The sequence below is a fragment of the Schistocerca cancellata genome, chromosome 12, assembly GCF_023864275.1.
Source record: "Schistocerca cancellata isolate TAMUIC-IGC-003103 chromosome 12, iqSchCanc2.1, whole genome shotgun sequence".
Classification (NCBI taxonomy): domain Eukaryota; kingdom Metazoa; phylum Arthropoda; class Insecta; order Orthoptera; family Acrididae; genus Schistocerca; species Schistocerca cancellata.
This window is the reverse complement of record NC_064637.1, coordinates 109,482,801-109,503,077: the sequence shown is the minus strand read 5'-3', so window position 1 is coordinate 109,503,077 and position 20,277 is coordinate 109,482,801. Positions and strand designations below refer to the sequence as shown.

General features: G+C 40.0%; 1 protein-coding gene and 1 non-coding gene across 3 annotated transcripts in view; both read right to left on the bottom strand.

The window, feature by feature from the left end:
- LOC126109384 (disintegrin and metalloproteinase domain-containing protein 10) overlaps positions 1–20,277 on the bottom strand; it is a 512,346-nt gene that overhangs the window by 33,363 nt on the left and 458,706 nt on the right. For both annotated transcript variants that reach the window (XM_049914406.1, XM_049914407.1), the window contains exons 4-9: positions 17,668–17,972; positions 14,814–14,960; positions 14,335–14,530; positions 11,572–11,756; positions 7,326–7,500; positions 5,844–6,021 (exon numbers count right to left, since the gene is read on the bottom strand). In XM_049914406.1, the coding sequence (XP_049770363.1) occupies positions 5,844–6,021; positions 7,326–7,500; positions 11,572–11,756; positions 14,335–14,530; positions 14,814–14,960; positions 17,668–17,972 (1,186 nt within the window). The remainder of the gene's footprint in view (positions 1–5,843; positions 6,022–7,325; positions 7,501–11,571; positions 11,757–14,334; positions 14,531–14,813; positions 14,961–17,667; positions 17,973–20,277) is intronic.
- On the bottom strand, positions 12,809–12,882 carry Trnat-ugu (transfer RNA threonine (anticodon UGU)). Its single transcript has one exon. It is a non-coding gene; the product is annotated as a tRNA-Thr (tRNA).

Sequence of the window (20,277 nt, the reverse complement as noted above, 5' to 3'; positions counted from 1 at the left end):
GAGGACTGAAATATGATGTGCCATAGGCATAGCTGGGTGCAAGACTGATAATCTGTTAATCGTTGATTACCGAAGTTAACTTTTTGAGTGACAGTTGAACTTTAAGTTAATTTTCAAAAACGTTAACAGACTATTTAACTTCCGCTAAATTTCTTCAGGTCCGTTACTCAATAACTAGGTTTCTGCTGCTTACAAGAGAAATTACACGGTGCCACCAGTGGAAATGATCTTTTGACAAGTTTGGGTCACGTAGGTGTGTGGCTAGCTGGGGTGGGCATGATTGATGCAAACAATCAGGTGTGAGTGAGAATAACAATAGATGTTGGCTGTTTATTGTTGTTTGTTAACTGAGTTTGCGTTAAGCACTACTTTTTGTATGTGGGATGACTGTGGAAACTAAATCGTGGAATCTGATTCTAGCTCTATAACTGATGAAAATTTGTCAGCACATTTAAATGATTACATTAATTTTGTATGTACTTTTTGACTGTAAACTGTGTTTACCTAAAACGTCAAGAAATAGGGCTCACATTTTGAAAATTAACAATTTGAAACAATATATAAGGAGAGCATGGAGAGCTGCATCAAACCAGTCTCAGGACTGAAGACCACAACAACAACAACAACATATAAGGAGAACCACATTAGTCATGGTATGTACAGTTTGAAAAAAACAGTGGAGGCTGGGTCTGGTAGAGGAAAGTTATAAGGAAAAATCAATCTTGGCATCAAGACACTGACAGCAGAGATAGCAGCAGTAATCTGGTTGAAAGAATACAAGAGACAAACGTGCAAGAGTATTTTGGCTTGTAGTAATCGGCAGCGATGTGTCTCAAGCTAATGTGGATCAATGCATAGTAAACTTTGTTGTTACAAACATGATTCCTTTACATGTCACTGGATCAAAGTCATCTGAGAAGCTTATAAAAACTTTAAACCCAAACAACAGGAGAATATTTGGCAGACAAGTCATCGATGAACATTTTCGATCAAAGCAACCTCTTATTAAGGGAAATATGCATCGAGAATCAGATACTATCCTATTCTCGTGTATCTTTATTCACCTGTGATCGAATATTGATAACTAAATAATCATAAAACCAAACAATTAAATTGCTTTTTTATTTGTCTTCAATTTTCTACTTAAACTTGTTGCTGATTTCACTACACCCACAATATAATGTTTACTATTGGAAGTTTTACATTAACAATTAACTTCAATCTAGGATAAATCTCCTGTAAAGTAATGCTTCAATGTGTAATGAACTTTCCTAATAATGGATTATTGATTAGCAAAATTAACTTTTTGATTAACATTGCCCAGCTGTGGCCATACAATTGAGGTATCTTCAAGTACATCAAATACTACAGTCACCTTGATTTTGCTTTAACATTTAGCTGTGAAAAAGATCCATTTCTGACAGATTAAGCACCATTTGATTCAAGTGCCAAACCAGGCTCATTTACACTGGTCATAATTGACATCCAACTTCGACATATTCATACAAGCCAGAAGCTAAGCAGCGATCAACTGTTTGGGTGTTCCAAGATGAACTGAACTCAAAAAAAGTCATCTCCCATGCAAGAAAATGTCTGCATGGTTACACTGGACATGACATAACCACTGGTTTGGAGTACGCTGTTCCAAAGCTGCCACATGTGACTCGTAATAAGCTACCCGCCAGGCAGATCTACTGGGCACATTTTGCGCATGCATGAGCTACTTGGCCACGCCTGCCTGCCAGTACTCAACCAGGCATGAACACCTGCATAGGCTATCAGCCAGCTGCATGACTGCCCATGCACCCATGTTTTGCCAACCTCTGGCCACCTGTGTCCTTGGGTACCTCTACACCCATGCTCAAGTTGGTGCAGCCTAGTCTAGAATACAGAAGTACACTTAATACTGTATGGTCCACCACCATCTGTTCACCCTAAATCATTGATCAAATTAGGGAAAACAGCGCAAACTTCATGCCAAACAGTCTATTACTTGATGGTGAGAAATATCAAATTAATATCTCAGTGCCCATATTCACCTGCTTTATTCCCTAACAACTGCTTCATGCTCTCTTATGTCAAATGAAGAATTTGTGGAAAGCAGTTATCATTACCTCATGAAGAGACATCAGGCCTGCAGACCAGTTAATCATGGATTTTGATGAGTCTTAGGTATGTTATAGATTGACCTATCCTCAATACCTGGCTAGCAGATTTTCATGCAATAGCCCTTGCTTTCTGAGAAAATCAATGTTCAAGTTTTATGCATACCTACCATAACTATAATGTTCATCAGCGTACCACAGTGGTTAAGGTTTATGGCTACCAATCTGGCAGTACAGGTTCAAATTTCGCCTGTGCACTTTTTTCAGTTTGATCGTACAGAATATCATTAAATAGTATGCGTCATCAAAAAAACATTAAACAGTAGTCATTTTCACTTGTAGTAATTCATTAAAATATCAAACATTAAACCAAACTCTCTTCAAATGTTTATTCTGTTTGTTACAGAATAGATTACAGAACTGTCTTACTATCACATGCATTGCTTGCTGTGCTACAACAGAGTATGGCACGAAATTTGTTGTAGAAGCAACAGAACCACAAATTCGTAGAGCATGAAAGGTACTAACTTGCACGCCCATGGATTTTTCAGAGGCAATACTGGAAGAAACACTTTGTTTAAGTTGAATGAGATTGTTCACTGTACAATCATCCTCAGTGCAAACCACACATATGTGGCCAGTCCTGTGAAAGCACAATTAAAGAATGGGTTTTTATGAAGCACAATTAAAGAATGGGTTTTTATGAAACCTTCTCTCACAGTGATTTTTCTATTAGTCCTTAGCAAGTTGGGACACTCTGAATCTTTTTTGTGAAAATTTTAACCTGCCTCTAAAAGTAAACATTATAACATAACAGATCTGGCAAATCTATACAACTAGTACAGCAGATAGGAACCGTAGCCATTATGCTATGCTCGCTTAGTACAGAAGAGATGCATAAAACTTCAACATCAAATTTCTCAGAATTTAGGGGCTGTGGCATGAAAGCCACTAGACAGGTCCTTAGGACAGATCCCTCCACAACATACCTGAGACTCATCAAAATCTGTAACAGGCCTGACTGTCCTCTTATCAGTTTGAATGGAATTCAATAAATTTTTGGTTTTGGAACACAAAATAAAATAAATAAATAAATTGTAGAAAAAATTTTCTTTCATCATTTTTTGTAAAACTTAAAAGTCAACCCTTAGAGATCCATGATCATATTATCAACATCACAACACATCCATGTGTAACAGAATCCAAGCCTTATGGATGACAATATTTAATGCAAGCCACAATGGAGGTAGCACCATTTCTTTTATAGTGGGTGTCTTGCTGTTATCACCTATACCTCTCCAAAAAAGATAAAAAGCCTTTTTTGCAATGTTAAAAACAATGTAAGTTTCTGAAACAGAGACATATACCACATTCCACATGAATTTGTCAAGTCTTACATTGGGCAGACAAATGAGACAACGGAGTAAATCAGCTTTTGCCGAGACAGATACGGAGATAATCGTGATGTGCAATATGATAATATCAATACCATGGTGCAGACATCTAGTATCTCAGACAGTGTAATTAATGGGACTGTCAAAATAAACATCTCACAAAACCTAATAAACCGAGATGGGGATTTCAATTTACACAGAGCACCGAGTCTGACACACAATTTATTGAGACCTCATTGGGCATCTAGTCCACCAGAGCAGTAAAACACTGAGCTAATATGTGCTTCACAAATGAATAAGAATCAATGAGCATAGCGGGCACAGGGAGTCAGACTGTTGCTACAAATGGAAATATGACACTGACAACGCTCCACACTCTGCCAGGAGTCTGGGCAGCACAACTCACAACATCTGAACAAGATAACTGGGCCAATCAATGAAATATCATGCAGGAAAATGGAAATAACATATTAGCTGAACATCAAGCAGTACACTATTAATAGTGAATGGAAAATATACCATCTATTTTTGACAAAATCCTCATCTATTTTTGCAGTATTCACATCTATTTTTGTCAAAATTTGCATTACTTTTTTAAACATTATTTCACACACAAATTTAAATGAGTGTCATGCTACATGACTGAAGACAAAAAAAAGCCTTACTTCTTTGAAACTGACTGTTAAAAAAATAGGGCTGATTGGGAACTTTTTGACTGGAGCATTTCCTTTTGCAAAAACTTTGGTTAATGGGACATTATTTGTCTTTTCCTGCCCAGTCTGACGATAACAAAATCTGTAGCCTATTAATTTAGAACTTTCTTGGGTATTCATAGCTGTGTAACCCATTTTTAATAATGCTACAGGTACAATTGACAATGCACTTAAGGTAGAAATAGAACTGAATGTACAGTAACTCTATTTTAGCGTTAGGGGAAGAACTTCATACCAGTCACAAAATGTTACAGATTTTGCTTTCCGATCACTGTAGCGCAGAATATGGGCGCTACAGACTATAGTGGCAGGTGGTCGCAAGCATAAATGAACTACAATTTTGACCGCTAGAGGGGAGGGGAGCGGTGCAGAGAATTAAGTCCACCACCCTTTGGCAAGGCAGCAGCCTACAGCAGAATTGACACATTGTCACAGGGACTGTCGACCCCTTCTGCTGCTGTGAGGGTTGTAATATAAATCTGTGATGGACCACGATTAGTGACTTCACCTATTTCAAAAGAAATGAAAACAATGAGCAAAGCATAACACCAAGCATTCAGTGACGCCTACCACACAATTCCTTGCTGAGATTAGCAGAGTATTGTTAATGACAAGTCAGGCCAAACCTCTAGTGGTATTTGATGCAGCCCCAGTTCAAAACATCCATCACTTAATTCACCACATTAAAAGTTTCTGCATTATACCACATTTTGAACTTTAGCTAACAAGCAAACATACATGGTTATTTCTTATAACATGTTAGGTCCCACGGTTGAGTACTATGTTGCATGTATCTTAAATCTTGCCTGTATCTTAATCTTGCGTGTATCTTAAACATATCATTCATGCGCCCACAGCTGGCATGGCACCAGATCATTGAGCGCACTGCGCATTCATAAACTTTTTATTTTGTAAACAGGTTCTTATGTAAATTATCCTTACAAATTGGGCTTCCCAGATGATGTATAATACTTGCAACTGAAAAATGGCTACAGTTTTGAAATTTATATGCATAAAACAAAACTATTTGAAACTATCTCTGATGAAATATATCTAAAAACAAAGATGATGAGACTTACCAAACGAAAGTGCTGGCAGGTCGATAGACACACAAACAAACACAAACATACACACATAATTCGAGCTTTTGCAACCCCTGGTTGCTTCGTCAGGAAAGAGGGAAGGAGAGGGAAAGATGAAAGGATGTGGGTTTTAAGGGAGAGGGTAAGGAGTCATTCCAATCCCGGGAGCGGAAAGACTTACCTTAGGGGGAAGAAAGGACAGGTATACACTCGCACACACACACACACACACATATCCATCCGCACATACACAGACACAAGCAGACATTCTGCATTCTCATATTTTGAGGCAGAGTTTGCATCTATTAATTAATTTTGCATTTTTGTATTTTTGGACAGAATATCCAGCCATTTCACATTTATCGCAAAAGCCGAATTTTTTAATTCCTAACCATTAACCAATCTCACAGAGAAAACATGGGAACAAGCAATGGTTCTGATAAATGTTATGATTTGCAATGTCATCTGTACAACATGCTTACTCTCATCAGTGTCATCAACAACAGCTGCCATCAGAGACACAGTACCCCAGAGAGAGGCAATATTTACCTGCACTGTGTCCCAGCACGGCGGTAGCAGCCCTTGGCCGACTCATTCTTGATGCGGTCCACCTCAGACACCTGTCGCGGGTAGCAGCACTTGTCTGTGCACTCGTCATCATCGTAGCCGCAGTCGCACTCCTCTCCGATCTCCACAATCTTGTTCCCACAGAAAGCACCCTCCGAAGCTGTGAGGGAAATTCACAGAGTCAAACGTACATCCGGGGAGAATGGCAGTCACCCAAACAAAAAGATCAAATCTGTAAACTTTCAAGATTGACCAGTAAATTCTGAAATTATACTATAGTCAGAGAAGAATAGTAACACGCTACGACAGGCTGGAATGTAACAATAATATGACTAGGGAAGTTGCCACACAGCATATAGCAGACACGCTCAGTTGCAGATGGGCACAACAAAACGAATGTCACAAACAAAGCTTTCGGCCAGTAAGGCCTTTGTCAAAAACAGATTCTCTCTCTCTCTCTCTCTCTCTCTCTCCCCCTCTCTCTCTCTCTCACACACACACACACACACACACACACACACACACACACAAATGTAAGTCTCACACACACGACAGCAGTCGCAGGCAACTGAAGCCCCACAGAGAGAGAGAGAGAGAGAGAGAGAGAGAGAGAGAGAGAGAGAGAGAGAGAGAGAGAGAGTGTGTGTGTGTGTGTGTGTGGTTTTTTTGTTGTGTTTATCTGCAACTCAGCATCTCCACTATATGGTGAGTGGCAACTTTCCTTTTCATAATATTGTTGCTATGAGATGAAATTTTTAGTGAAATTCTAACTGCAGTTACACAATTATTTTTAAATATTGAATATATTTATCAGTTCCTCAAATTGAAATCCAGTGAGAAATGGGCTGAAACAAAATGAGAGGCATTTCTTAAATGTTAACATAGTACAAATATGAAATGCATTACTTTTTCAGATTAAAATTGCATGCCACCAGACCCGAACTCGGGCCCGTGACCTTGCCTGTAGCTGGCAACGCACACACCTCTCGAGTTATGAGGTCTCGGATTGCTCACTTGTAAAAGCATCATCCACAATAGATGAGGTTACAGGCTTGAGTTCTGGTGCGGCACACAGTTTTAATCTGACAGGAAGTTTCAAAAACAGCTTTAGTAACCCCTCTAGACACACAAATGGATGGTACAGACATATCACTATGTGAAATATCACAAACACTGTGACAGAGTGAGGTGGAACAACATTATAGTTAGTTTACCTCCAAATGATTTCTGTAAAGCCCAGTTAAAAATAAAAACACATACACAAGGAGATTAAGTTTGCAGTGAGCAAATAGCTGTTTGTTTATAAAGTGAGTCAGCTCATTTAAATTCTTGTATTTTTCCTGCTTCCACAAAAGTTTTAGTTTTAAAAAAAATTCTATTTAGAAAGTTATCCACATTCAAAATTTCACACTCCAGAATGTCTGACTTAAATAATTGTTATTTCCAGAATTTGGTAGATCTGACCTGTGAAGCAATTCCTCTTCTTGTTGTCCTCAATAGCATCCAGGACCTTACTGATGTTGCCAATGCTGCAGCTCGAGAACTTGCTGTTGTTGGGCCGGTCACCCGACGTGGCCGACGCAAACATGATGAAGTTGCCGTTGAGCCCACCGGGACGGCATTCTGCTGGGTAGTCATGCTGTTAACAACAGACAAAACAGTAAATTTGAAATCTCTGCAGTAATCAAAGCCTTTAATTACTCATAGTAATACAAACACACATTACATAAGAGGAAGATAGAGCCCTCCGAAATATGAAGAAATCAAAAAGATCCAAGAAGAATGGAATACCAACAGGATGATTAAAAATGAGGTAAACATATCTGTACTGTGCAGTATGTGTAGCGTGCATTTCTCATGATCTGTTACTGTTACAGAATCGTCAATGTAGAGACCTCAAAGAATTAGCGTATCCAGCTCATTTTTCTTGAACAGCATGGGTTGTCAGTTAATTTTGTAAATTATATATTTTCTTATTTTTAGATGAGAACATCTAAGGACGACGCATGTCTTCCACACTCAGCACAAGTCACACCTATGAGAAGGGCAAGCCAAAACTAAATTACTTGTTCTAGTGCAGCTGTAGTACCTGTGTGGACTGCAATGTACCACCATGAAATGGAACTGAATTGCTCTGAGTCCTCCAACAATGCAAATGTTAAAGAAACAGGAAGGGTCGATTGAATAGTACAGTAACAGTTCAAGTTTAGGTCTGCAGAAAAGTTAGAGGGCTGTTGTTTTGTGATGTAAAATGAACACTAACAGGCAGTATGCTCATAACAGTTAACTTATCTGAAGGTGTTTTATTTGAATGAAGGATAAATATTAAATGTTAACATTAGATTTTACATAATGCAGCAATATCAGGAAGGAAGTGCAAGATCATGGTTGTAAAATCACTTCAGGAGATTGCATTTCAAGTGACTGAGTACGCACAATTACCACAAGATTAACTGAGTACCTAGTACTGCCCAGGCATCTTTAATTAGTCCATCTCCTCCTTACCCCTTTTTCTTTCCATAATCAAGATGTCATCTCCACCTTAACAGAAAGTACACCCACAGAATTTCTTTCCAGATATTAAGAAATATATCTATGGTTGAAATTGATACAGGACTTGAGAAGCAGCTTTTTACCCACATATTTGTGTGGGAACAGACACTACACGTATGTGTCACCTATATTTAACATAAGTCCTACATATTTGTACACATATTTCACCTGTATTTCCAACGAATTTTGCCCCGCAGTTTTCCCTAATTGCAGCTCACCGTATATGATGTCAAATCTCATGAACTATGTGTTGCAAAATCTCATAATTCTGAGGGGACATTCTGTGCATATGTAGATAATGTCTGCAAAAGGTGTTGCAAATGGAGTTAGTTGTAAAGAACTAATAAATGAAAATGGAATGTCTGATGTGACAGTTGAATGCACAAACAGCGAAAATATAGCAAATGCTAAAATAGTTTCCTTTCATCATTTTGTGAGGAGTGTCAACGAGAAAAGCCATGTAAAAGTTTGAAATTATGTGCAAAGTCTGTTGCAAGTTCTAAGTGTCCTCATTCTCAAGTACTGGATGAATATAGTCTGGCTATTTGACCGTCATGAAAAACGCTTATTTTTCACCCTCGTCCCTACCCCTTTGAGAGGTAGGTGATTCTTACCCCAATACTGGATCTTTCCAGAAAGTAAGTGATAAGTGTACTAAGTTTGGTTGAGATTGATCCAGTGGTGTAGGAGGTGGTGTGGAGCAATACGTACACAGATACATACATACATACATACATACATACATACATTTTATAATGTATTTGGAAAAAAATGAAACACCAAATGAAAAGCAAAAGTGAAATAGGAGACTGAATAAGAATATGTCTTTACGACAAGATAATAGTCACTACATTTAACAACATCATAATTGTTTTACTTCACAAGGAATTTGAAGGAGTAGGTGCAAAGAACTAAAGCCCCAGAGTTATTCTGTAAGCTGCACACATTAATTCACCAAAATCTGTAGCAGCAAACAGAAAAATTTGAAAATAGTCTATCTATGTCTGCTAAAAATTGTATTAATTGAAGCCTCTGATATCATTTCATCAATTTGCAACCTATCTTTTTCAACCTAACAAGCGACGTTCCGAAAAATAATGTCAACACGAAAAAGTATTGTCCGTTCACTTTTTATTGTGTAAGTACAGGCTGTGGCAGAACCAATTAAACAGTCTTGCGGCATTATAAAAAAGAAATCAGGGTACATTGAGGAAAAAAGTTTTCATTTTTGACATTAGTAGTTAATACCATTTTATATTCATTCAGTGTTGAAAATAATAGCCCAAGATTATGGCTGTTAGCAGTTACACACCTTTGGAGATTATCTCTGAAGTTTTGAACAGCACATTTACACATATCGCAGAGAGGTTATCGATTCCTTCAATAACCTGTGCCGTTAGCTCTGGTAGCATATCAGAGTAACATTTAAACACTTTTCTTGAGATATTCCCAAAGAAGTCAGTCACAAAAACTCAAGTCTGGTGACAGTACAAGCCACTCCGCATCACCTCTCAAAGAGACCTGATGTGCTGGAAAAATTTCTCGCAAAACGGGCTGCTCCTCAAACTGTGGTTGCACATTTTCTAGTGTACTGGTGGACCTGAGTTGGTCATGTGTATTTCTTCTTACTGTGCTACTATTTTCCTCCAACTGTGGAACCCAGGGACAAATTGCATTCATATTCGGAACAGCACTGTTTCACGAAATGTTGAACTGCCACCTAAAAGGTCTTTACACCATGATCACAGATCAGTTGTTTTCAAAATATGCGTGCAATGCAAAGTCCCAATGTGATCCAGTCCAAACCACGTTGGCTACTAAAGTGGAGCCACCAACAGAACGTATAGAGACCGTGTGCAACTGTCTCCCCCCACCATCACCACCTGAGCAATTATCCCTTGAAACTTCTTAGTTGGTTCGGCCACACCCTGTATGACGCCACTCATTTCAACATCATTATGTCAAGGGATGAAGTCGAGACTTGATATCAGTAGGTTAAATCGAAATTCTCATAAATAACACCTAGAGCTGACTATATAGCCTACAAATGAAAGTTAAAAACAGCCGTTTAATTAGGCCTACTGTTTAGGGGAAAAAATTACAGACTTGTCTTCATTTCAAAGCTAAGGTTATTTCTGCCACTAAATGTTGCAAAGACAGCAAATGGTCGACATCAAATTATTCTCCTTGTTGTAACCACTTCAGAGCTGTCTTGAGGTAGTCAAAGCTCCCTCACTGGACTGTTCATTCTCATTAGTCTCTTCCTTGACATCACAAGCAGTTTGGTTGCCAATGACACTTGCAATTACAGCATCATCCATTAACACTTGATCGTCAGTAACATCAACATCACGTCCAAGTCTGTCTTGAGTATTTTCCTGGTCACATTCTTCAAATACCGAAGATTCTCTAATCAGCCAAGACAGTACGGATACAAACTGGCTACTTGGTTGCACTGAAGGAGGAAGCTTATTCTGCTCTTTGTGCTGTGTCAAGCTTCCTGCTTCACTGTCAGGTACATCTGCAAACTTTGTAACATCATCTTTATTCTTTTCAATTCCTCACATTGTTGCATTTCCAACTCCCTGTTCTGAGCATAGTATGTTCCACTAGCACCAACGTTTGACTAGTTTATTATTTTAAGTTTATTGGAAACACCAAGAACAAAAGGTTTACATTTAGTTGCCACTAAAAATGGCACAACAGCGGCACAATACATCACAAGACATGTCTCAGACATAGACACAGAACAACAGCAAGGGCAGGTGGAAGGAAAGGCGAACGGCCCAACTGCCCATCTCAGCACCAGCGGATCTTCAACATAATGCACGGCACACGTAAATTTGAATTTCCTGAATGGAACGCTTTTGGCAAACTGATGTTTCAGTTGGTCTGTATTTGGATAATCATGCCTGTGTAGGGTATTTTATTCTGTCTTGTGTTTTTGATAATTTACTTGTCACACAGATTTCCTTTTTGTATTATAACAGCACGAAAGGAAAATCGTGACCAAATTTGTACGACTCCGAGTTAGTGGACAGTATCGACTTACTTAAAAGCAGTTTCTAGTAATTGGCACTGAACATCCTGCAAACAAACAAGACTCTCCCCAATACACTACACTGCCTTTAAAAAAAAGAACTCTCCAAGCACTCACCGGCGAACCAAAGTTGTGGCCAATTTCATGAGCGAGTGTGAGCTGTGAAACCTTTGGCGGGACACGGCTGTTGTAGTTGACGAACGTGATGATGCCGGTGTTGAGGCTACGCTTCGTCGAGTGGTACAGCCCACCAATTGTCTCTGTGTACGTTTTGAACTTCTCACATATCCCGCCAGATGCACCTGTAATTTAAAAAAGTTAAAAATCTCTGAACTAACTTCTGAAATAAATACTATTCAAAACAAATTTTGTCAATAAAATCTGGCAGAGCAATGCCAATATTGAAATAAATTTGCTTTCTGACACTTAATGATGTCATACATCTCGAAATCTAAAAAGCCAAAATATTATGTGTGTGATAAAAGTAATGAGACTCATAACATGCGAGCAATATGGCAACAATGTGCTGTTCTACTTGTGCAGAGTGCGATGTTCATCCCTTCCCAGTCCAAGTTTCAGCTCCACACAGCCATCACATTATTTTTGAGAGCACCATCAGTAAATTTATGTTTTTGTTGTGCGTTACGAGAATGTAACAGCAAAACTTAAAGCAATGTTATGCAACTTAAAGCAATGTTATGTCATCCAGTTTCATGTTGAACTTCAGGAATCCCTGAGTCTGACCTTTCAAAAGCTGTAAAAGACTTTTGGTAAACATTCATCATCAAGGGCACAAGTTTTTCATGGGAACAAATCATTTCTCAAAGGCTGAGAATAAGTTGAAGACATCCAACTTCAAATACCAATGAAAACACCAAACATATGCCTGGTCTTGTGGGATCAGAACAACATTAAACAAAAAGGACGATGGTTGACCTGTTGAACACTTTCATCTTACAGCAAACTTTGAGTGAAGTTTTGCACATGTGAGAGGTTTGTGCCAAAATGGTGACAAAAACCTCACAACTGAGCAGAAGAACAATCGAAGAAATGTGTGTTGCTCTTCTTTAGAGGGTTACCAATGATCATGAATGGTTCAGTCATGTCATTTCAGTATTCTGGATTTTTGAGTACGATCCTGAGACAAAGCGACAAAGTGAGGAGTGGCACACTGAGAGATCTCCTCGGACAACTGAAAAAAAGCTACACTGAGCAAGTCAAAGATCAAATCAATGCCGATTTGCTATTTTGACAGTAGTGGTATCAACCATACAGAATTTATGATGACTAACTGAAATCCTCAGCTGCCGACAGGTGTTGTTGATATACCTCGGTGTGGACAGCTGAAAATGTGTGCCCCAACCGGGACTCGAACCCGGGATCTCCTGCTTACATGGCAGACGCTCTATCCATCTGAGCCACCGAGGACACAGATGAATAGCGCGACTGCAGGGACTTATCCCATGCACGCTTCCCGTGAGACTCACATTCCCAACTGTCCACAATTCTACATACGTAAAGTACCTTATAGGCATTTGCCCATCCACTCATTACTCGCCTTTTTAAAAGGCTACCCAGCCATTGACCTTCGTCTGTGCGAATGCACACAGGTTGCCCAAACTCTTACGGGAATCATCAAAGCATGCGCGAGTAATGAGTGGATGGGCAAATGTCTATAAGGTACTTTACACATGTAGAATTGTGGACAGCTGGGAATGTGAGTCTCACGGGAAGCATGCATGGGATAAGTCCCTGCAGTCGCGCTATTCATCTGTGTCCTCGGTGGCTCAGATGGATAGAGCATCTGCCATGTAAGCAGGAGATCCCGAGTTCGAGTCCCGGTCGGGGCACACATTTTCAGCTGTCCACATCGAGGTATATCAACAACACCTGTCGGCAGCTGAGGGTTTCAGTTAGTCATCATTTATTGCAGGGAAAATCTGCATGGTCATCAACAGTAACTGTTCTTTCAAGAACAGTTACTGTCTTCATATACATACAGAATGTGTCAACCAAGCTTTTAACAAAGATGTCCTTAAAAGGGTCAGCAAAACAAGAGAGACCAGATACTGGAACTGCAGACAAGTGCATGCTGTACCATAACAACACCCCATCTCAAATGACCAGTTCCATCAAGCAATTTTTGACCTCAAAAGGCTTTCCTGTTGTTCCACAGTCCACTCCTACTCATCTGATCTGAGTCCTCGTGACTACTTTATTTTCCCAAACTTGAAAAATGTCTTTCTGGGACTCGAGGGAACATTCAGAAGATTGTGAATGACATGTTAAAGGTTCTAGCAGTTAAAGTCTTTCAATGCTGCTACGTAAACTGGGTACAATGGCTATACTGGGGTATGGTTGGCAAGGGAGCTACTTTGGAGGGGACAATCATGTCGCTTGAGAAAAAATAAAAACTTCAGTAGATAAAAAAATCAGTCTCATTACATTTCTCACATACTTTGTACAGGCAGTGAACAAAATTTATTCATAAAACACATATTTCACACTGTCTCCACATGCTACATGAAAGCATTATTGATTCACATTTTTCATAAATGATCCTATTTAATGTGCAGTAACAATCCATTAACCTCCTTCAAACTACGATACACTACGAATGTCACACTTGGCAGTATTATTAAGACATTTCAAAATCGCATTAAGTAATTGACTTTTTATGCTCGCTGTGTGTCATGTGGGCACCAATGATTAGAAAACTGTATTTGTAGAAGCAGTCATCTCTCTCTCTCTCTCTCTCTCTCTCTCTCTCTCTCTCTCACACACACACACACACACACACACACACACAAAAGTTTCTTGGCATTCTCATTTTCTCCAAACACAGTTACAATACTTCCGCAAATATCAGCAGATGCTTACCAGATGCAGAGGCAACCCAAGCAAGCCCCAGCGTGCCCCCGGTGAAGTCGCGATACGTGAACACGTATGCCAGGCAGAAGTCCTCGTGGTTGCCCAGAGAGTGCAGATTCAGGAAGTTGCTCACATCAATGTTTTCCATACAGAACTGGTTTGGGTCACCTCTCCATCCGGGCTGACACGGGGCATCATCATCTATCTGTTGACACAATCACACAAAAGATTATACTCTGCATAACTGCCACTCAGATTAATCACTGTGCAATTTTGATGGACCACCTGCCACTATACACTCGAGTTTGACTAGTTCGACACTACAGATTCTGGCCGAATGTCTCCCATCAAAAATTAACATTTTCTTACATTCTCTCCAACTAATTCAAAATTAGTTGGGTGAATTGATGAGAAATTTCTCCAAAATTTTTCTGGCAATATGCTAATTCAAATTTTTCAGGAGAAGACGTAAGACAGAATTCACAAACCTTTATCCTCTGAACTTCAAACTTGATGTTCCGGTGCTCAACATTGCCGTCAAACTTGGTATCCCTGTAAATATAGTTGACAGCCGTGACGTGGTGTGCGATGAGGGACAAAATCTCCTCCCTCGTCTTTTCTGCATCACCGTTTACCTGCAACCAAACAATTTGAATATCTCATAAATCTGTACGAGACTGAGATGCAATTACAAGAGATACTTTGGAGAAGTCACACATTCGTATACTGCAGGCAACAACAGGTGAAGAAATCTGAAGAAGAATAAACTGTTCACTACATCTACGTACAAAGTCTGTCAGCCACCACATGAAGCAAATGGAATTACACTTGTCATTCCATTTCCTGTTCATATCACAAATGGTGTGAGGAAAAAACGACTATCTACATGTTTCCATACGCACTCTGATCCTGTCTTTGAAGTACTTACGTGAGCTGTGAGTTGGTGAAAATGGATCATTCTGCAGTCTGTTGGAAATGCTAGTACTCTGAATTTCTCAACAGTGCTTAACGAAATGAACACAATCTTCGTTCTGGGAATCCTCATTTGAGACCAAGTAGCATTTTTGTGATACGTATGTGCTGATGAAACGTATCAGTAGCAAATCTAGCAGCACATATCTGAATTGTTTTAATTTCTTATTTTAAGCTTGCCTGGTGGGGACCCCAAACACTCAAGCAGTACTGAGAATGGACCATATAACTGTTCTGTGGACCACATCAGTGTTCTGCATACAGTTTGATTTATAGATGAGCTACATTTCCTTAGAATTGTCTGAATTAACCAAAGTCAACAATTTGCCTTTCCTACAACTAACTTTATTCACTTGTTCCATTTCTCGCCACCTTGTATGTTACGCCCAGATATTTAATCACTGTGCATGTGTCAGACAGCACACCACTAACACTGTAGTAAAAAATTACAGGGTTGTTTTTACAAATCATTTGCATTACAGCAGGCAATTCTGCTTCATATCCAGAAGGGTGACATGACAAATTCCCCTTAGGTTGCCACGAGTGATGTGCAAAATAATGCTCTGCTTATATATTAAATCCTTCTGTCAATACTTGAGATCTCTTCAGATGATTAATATGGAAGAGCATTGGTCATGTAATATTAAGTTCCACAGCAGAGTCTTTGCCTGGTACACAGTTTTAGTCTATCTCCAAGGTTTATTATTATATGAGAGGGGCTCTCAAATGGCTTTTTTTATGGTTCAAATGGCTCTAAGTACTATGGGACTTAACATCTGAGGTCATCAGTCCCCTTATATGAGAGGGCCCTCAGAATTTATATTACCAATTGACGTGGTGACAAGGAAAAGTATATGAATCAAAAAACAATTACTTTTTCTTTTTTCCAAAGATGGAATTGTGGAAGACATGGCATTGAGAAGCTAACACAATTAATGAATGTAGGCCAAGGCACGGATGCCCTGATGGCACTGCAGTAGTCATCTGATGAAACTAATGTGATTCTTTTCTTATTGTTCTCGCTGTGCTGACAATATGTTGGAAATGTGATACATTTTGTACTCATTTCAAAGACACTGTCACTATGTATTTACTTGCTATGAATCATTTTAATGTATTTCCTTTAAGCCCACTCTACAAGCAGGTAGCTGTAAGGGGTCACCAAAAATGTAAGATAAAAAAAGCCAAAAAAGCAGCAATATGATGTCTGACCTGTATGTAGAGTTACCTAAAAATGGACAAACTGTAAAACTGAGTTGCACTTGCTACATTTTCAGCCCCCTTCTTGCAAGCTGCATGAATGTGTGACATATGAGAGGCATTCAGTAACTAATGCAAACACACTTTTTTTACTGAAAGCAGATTGGTTTAATTCAGAATTCCAATACACTATTATTCCCCACTCTTCCAGCTACAAAAACCTATTTTTCAATCTCATCTCCATTCAATGTGATGGCCTTACGTCACCTTTCTGGGAGAGCCTGTACGCCTACATGGTACCAGTCTACTGGTCGATGTCGGAGCCAACATCTTGTTGCAACAATAACCTTCCCATCATCCACGTACTGCTTCCTATGGAGTGCATCCTTCACCAGGCCAAACGGAAGTCAGAAGGTGCAAGATCTGGGCTATAGGGTGGATGACAAAGAACAGTCGAATGAAGTTGAGTGAACTACTCTCAGGAAGGTAGACTTGGTGAGACCCAGCATTGTCACGGAACACATGATTGTCAGGTTTCATCACCCATGACACATGTGACAATGTTTGACAAGAAACTGTTACGAGCAGCCTCCTTATGCACAAGCAGTTCTGTGCCGATGGTCCTCGATTGTGGTCAGTCGATGAGAGTGTCTATGTCTTCCAACATATCAGAAGTCACAGCTGTGTGCCAGCACATGGGACATTGGAGAGCTTTGCCCAACCTTGTCGCGATGGAGACAGACACCTTGCCGAACAATTAACCATGCTTGTCCGGACTTGCAGGTCTCTGTAGGCAATTCCGGACTTGCAGGTCTCTGTAGGCAATCTGTAAGCAGCTATAAATATCTGCAGCGCTATGGTTTTCTGCTAAAAGAAATTCAACGATAGATCTCTGCCTGTAACACACCACCATTACAGACACTATTCTGAAGGCAAAGTATAGCATCACAACCCATTGGAACTTCATGGAGCTATTCGGATAATGCAGGAATGTTCCACAACGTCTCACAACAAATTCCCAATTTTTCAATGGAAATTGGTCAAGTAAACAATGTATTGCATTACTTACTGAATGCCCCCCATACTTGGTGAGTGGCTCTTAGCAGTGCTAGCTAGCATCAGAGGACTAGAGAAAGCCACCAGCAGGAGGAGGAATCAGTCAGCACTCACCGTCTCGGAGATGTGCCTCCAGATGAGGGGGTCAGTCTGTATGAACAGCGAGCACGTGTTGCGGTTGTCCTCCTTGGGCCGGGTCGCCCTCTTGGTTCTGCCGCCGCCTCCGCTGCCCTCGTTGGCCTCGCGGCTGTACTTCTGGTAGGCATCTGCTCCCTGCTCTTCCCAGCTGCTCCGCGTCTGCCCCCTCGGTAGTGGGGGCGGAGGGGGTGGCGGCTCGGGCTCCTCTTCGTCCGCCGAGTTCTGGACACGGTCCATCCACTGGACCACATCGTCCGTGATGCCGCAGCCTCCGACGTGACCTACAACATGATATACCTCAGCTTGTAACAAAAATAAATATGCTGACGATTGGGCCCTCGCTACAAGATGTAGCATAACTGAAGCATCTGAGGACATCCTAACGAAAGACCTGAAGATAATGGGTGAATATTTCTGTAAGTGGAGACTTCAACCAAACGCTTCCAAAACAGAGGTTAGTTGCTTCCATCTCAACAACAAACTCGGTGGAAAGGAACTCAACATTCGATTTGAAAACACGATTCTCAGGCACAATAAAACTCCGGAGTACTTGGGCATGACGCTGGACAGAACACTATCTTTCAAAGAGCACCTAACAAAGACTGCTGAAAAATTAAAGACAAGAAACAACATTATTCAAAAGCTCTGAGGTAATACTTGGGGAGCAGCAGCCTCCACTCTCCGCACCTCTGCTTTAGCAATTGTATTCTCGGCTGCTGAATACTGTGCTCCGATTTGGCTAAACAGCCCACATATAAAAAAGGTGGATGTCCAGCTGCATAACACTCTAAGGATGATTTCTGGAGTAATTAAACCCACTCCAATGCAATGGCTCCCAATATTAAGCCACATCCCGCCGCCACACCTGCGATGTACTGACACCCTTGTACGTGAATACAAAAACATCATGGGAAATCGAAGCCTGCCAATCCACCAAGACATTGAGGCTGCAAACACTAATAGGCTTTGGTCTAGGAACCCGCCAACAAGAACAGCAAGGACCTGTGTACAAGAAGGTTTCAGTATCAAAAACGCACGGTCTGAAAAATGGAACGCATGGCAAAATCATAACATGCCTTGCATCACACAAAAGCCACCTGGTTTTGACCTACCATGCAAAACTTGGTCCACTCTAAATAGGATTCGAACTCGTCATGGCAGATGTGCTTACTCCCTGTATAAATGGGGTAAAATACCATCCCCTCGGTTTGACTGCGGAGCAAATGAAACCATCAGCCACATTGTTGAAGAATGTTCCAGAAGGGCCTATGATCCCTGACTACTTCCTGCTCGCAACTCTAGAGTCGATGGATTATATTAATAGACTTGATGTTTGTTTGTAATCCTTAAACTTTGTTATATTAGTGATGTTTGTTTGCAATTATTAACATTTGTTATATTAGTGATTTGGCTGTTTCTTTCTTATGTGTCTGTATTGCCATACGATTAATAATAATATTAATAATCAGAAAATTTGGATAAGTTATACAAGAGTAAACTAGAAATTTTAAAGATCCTCATTTTCAACTTATAGCTGTACAAGCTCTTATTCTACCGATACAACTTTGGCATTACGTAACTATCCAGCATGAATATTCAATGCTGTGTCATGGCACAGATGTAAATTGTTAAGTAATGGTGGCCTTGGAGGGCTGTATTCCATTTTATACCTGTGGAAACAACTGTCACACTAGTATTTGAATCTGCATGTGAATAGCATAAGTTTACATGTTATGTTACTTGTGTCAGTGACTGCAGCTGCTGCCAACACTGATATAAAATGGGCCAAATTTCCAAGGGTACAAAACCTTATGATCCGGCTAAGTCATTTTTCTGCAGTACCCTTCCTTCCACGAGTGCTTGCTGCCTGGGCAGCTCAGTCACTAAGAGCATTTTGCATGAAAGGCAAAGCTTCTGGTTTTGAATGCCAGTCCACCACACAGATTTTATCTCTCAGGAAGTTTAAAAACAGTGCACACAACATGGTCCAAATAAATGATGATTCTGGTATTCAACCAGTGTTGACCATTTCACACTACTTTAGTTGCAGCAAATTTTTGCAGGTTTCAGCTTTCAAGCAATAAAAAATTTGAAATCATAATTTGGGAGGTGGACTTTGTATCACACTGCTAATTTCCGACATCACAGAATGTAAAACAACAACCTGCTTTGAATGGCATCAAGACAACACCGAGGCAAGACATCAAGGAAACCATCTGATCTAGGCCAGTAGGACAGAAGACTAATACTAATCTGTGCAGGGAGACAGCACAATAGCTTTTGCTTCTTTACTGGGCTAATCCCCGCCCTCTCTGCACCATCAGTTACCTTGTTTGATGGTATATTCTCCTTTTAGCTATGCAGAATTGCTTAGTGTCAATTTACACTATTTTTTTCTGGTTTTATTCTTGTTTTATTGTTTTGTTTCATCACCCTTTTTAATTTAATTTGATTTATTCTTTTGTCCCTTTCTACTTTTTTCTGACCTAAAATTGTCCTTTTTTAGGTCATTAATGATGTAGTTACACTGACCTCCAAGTTGACTAGTACGTGACTCCTCTCCTACTTGTCAGGTCGCACAGCTTT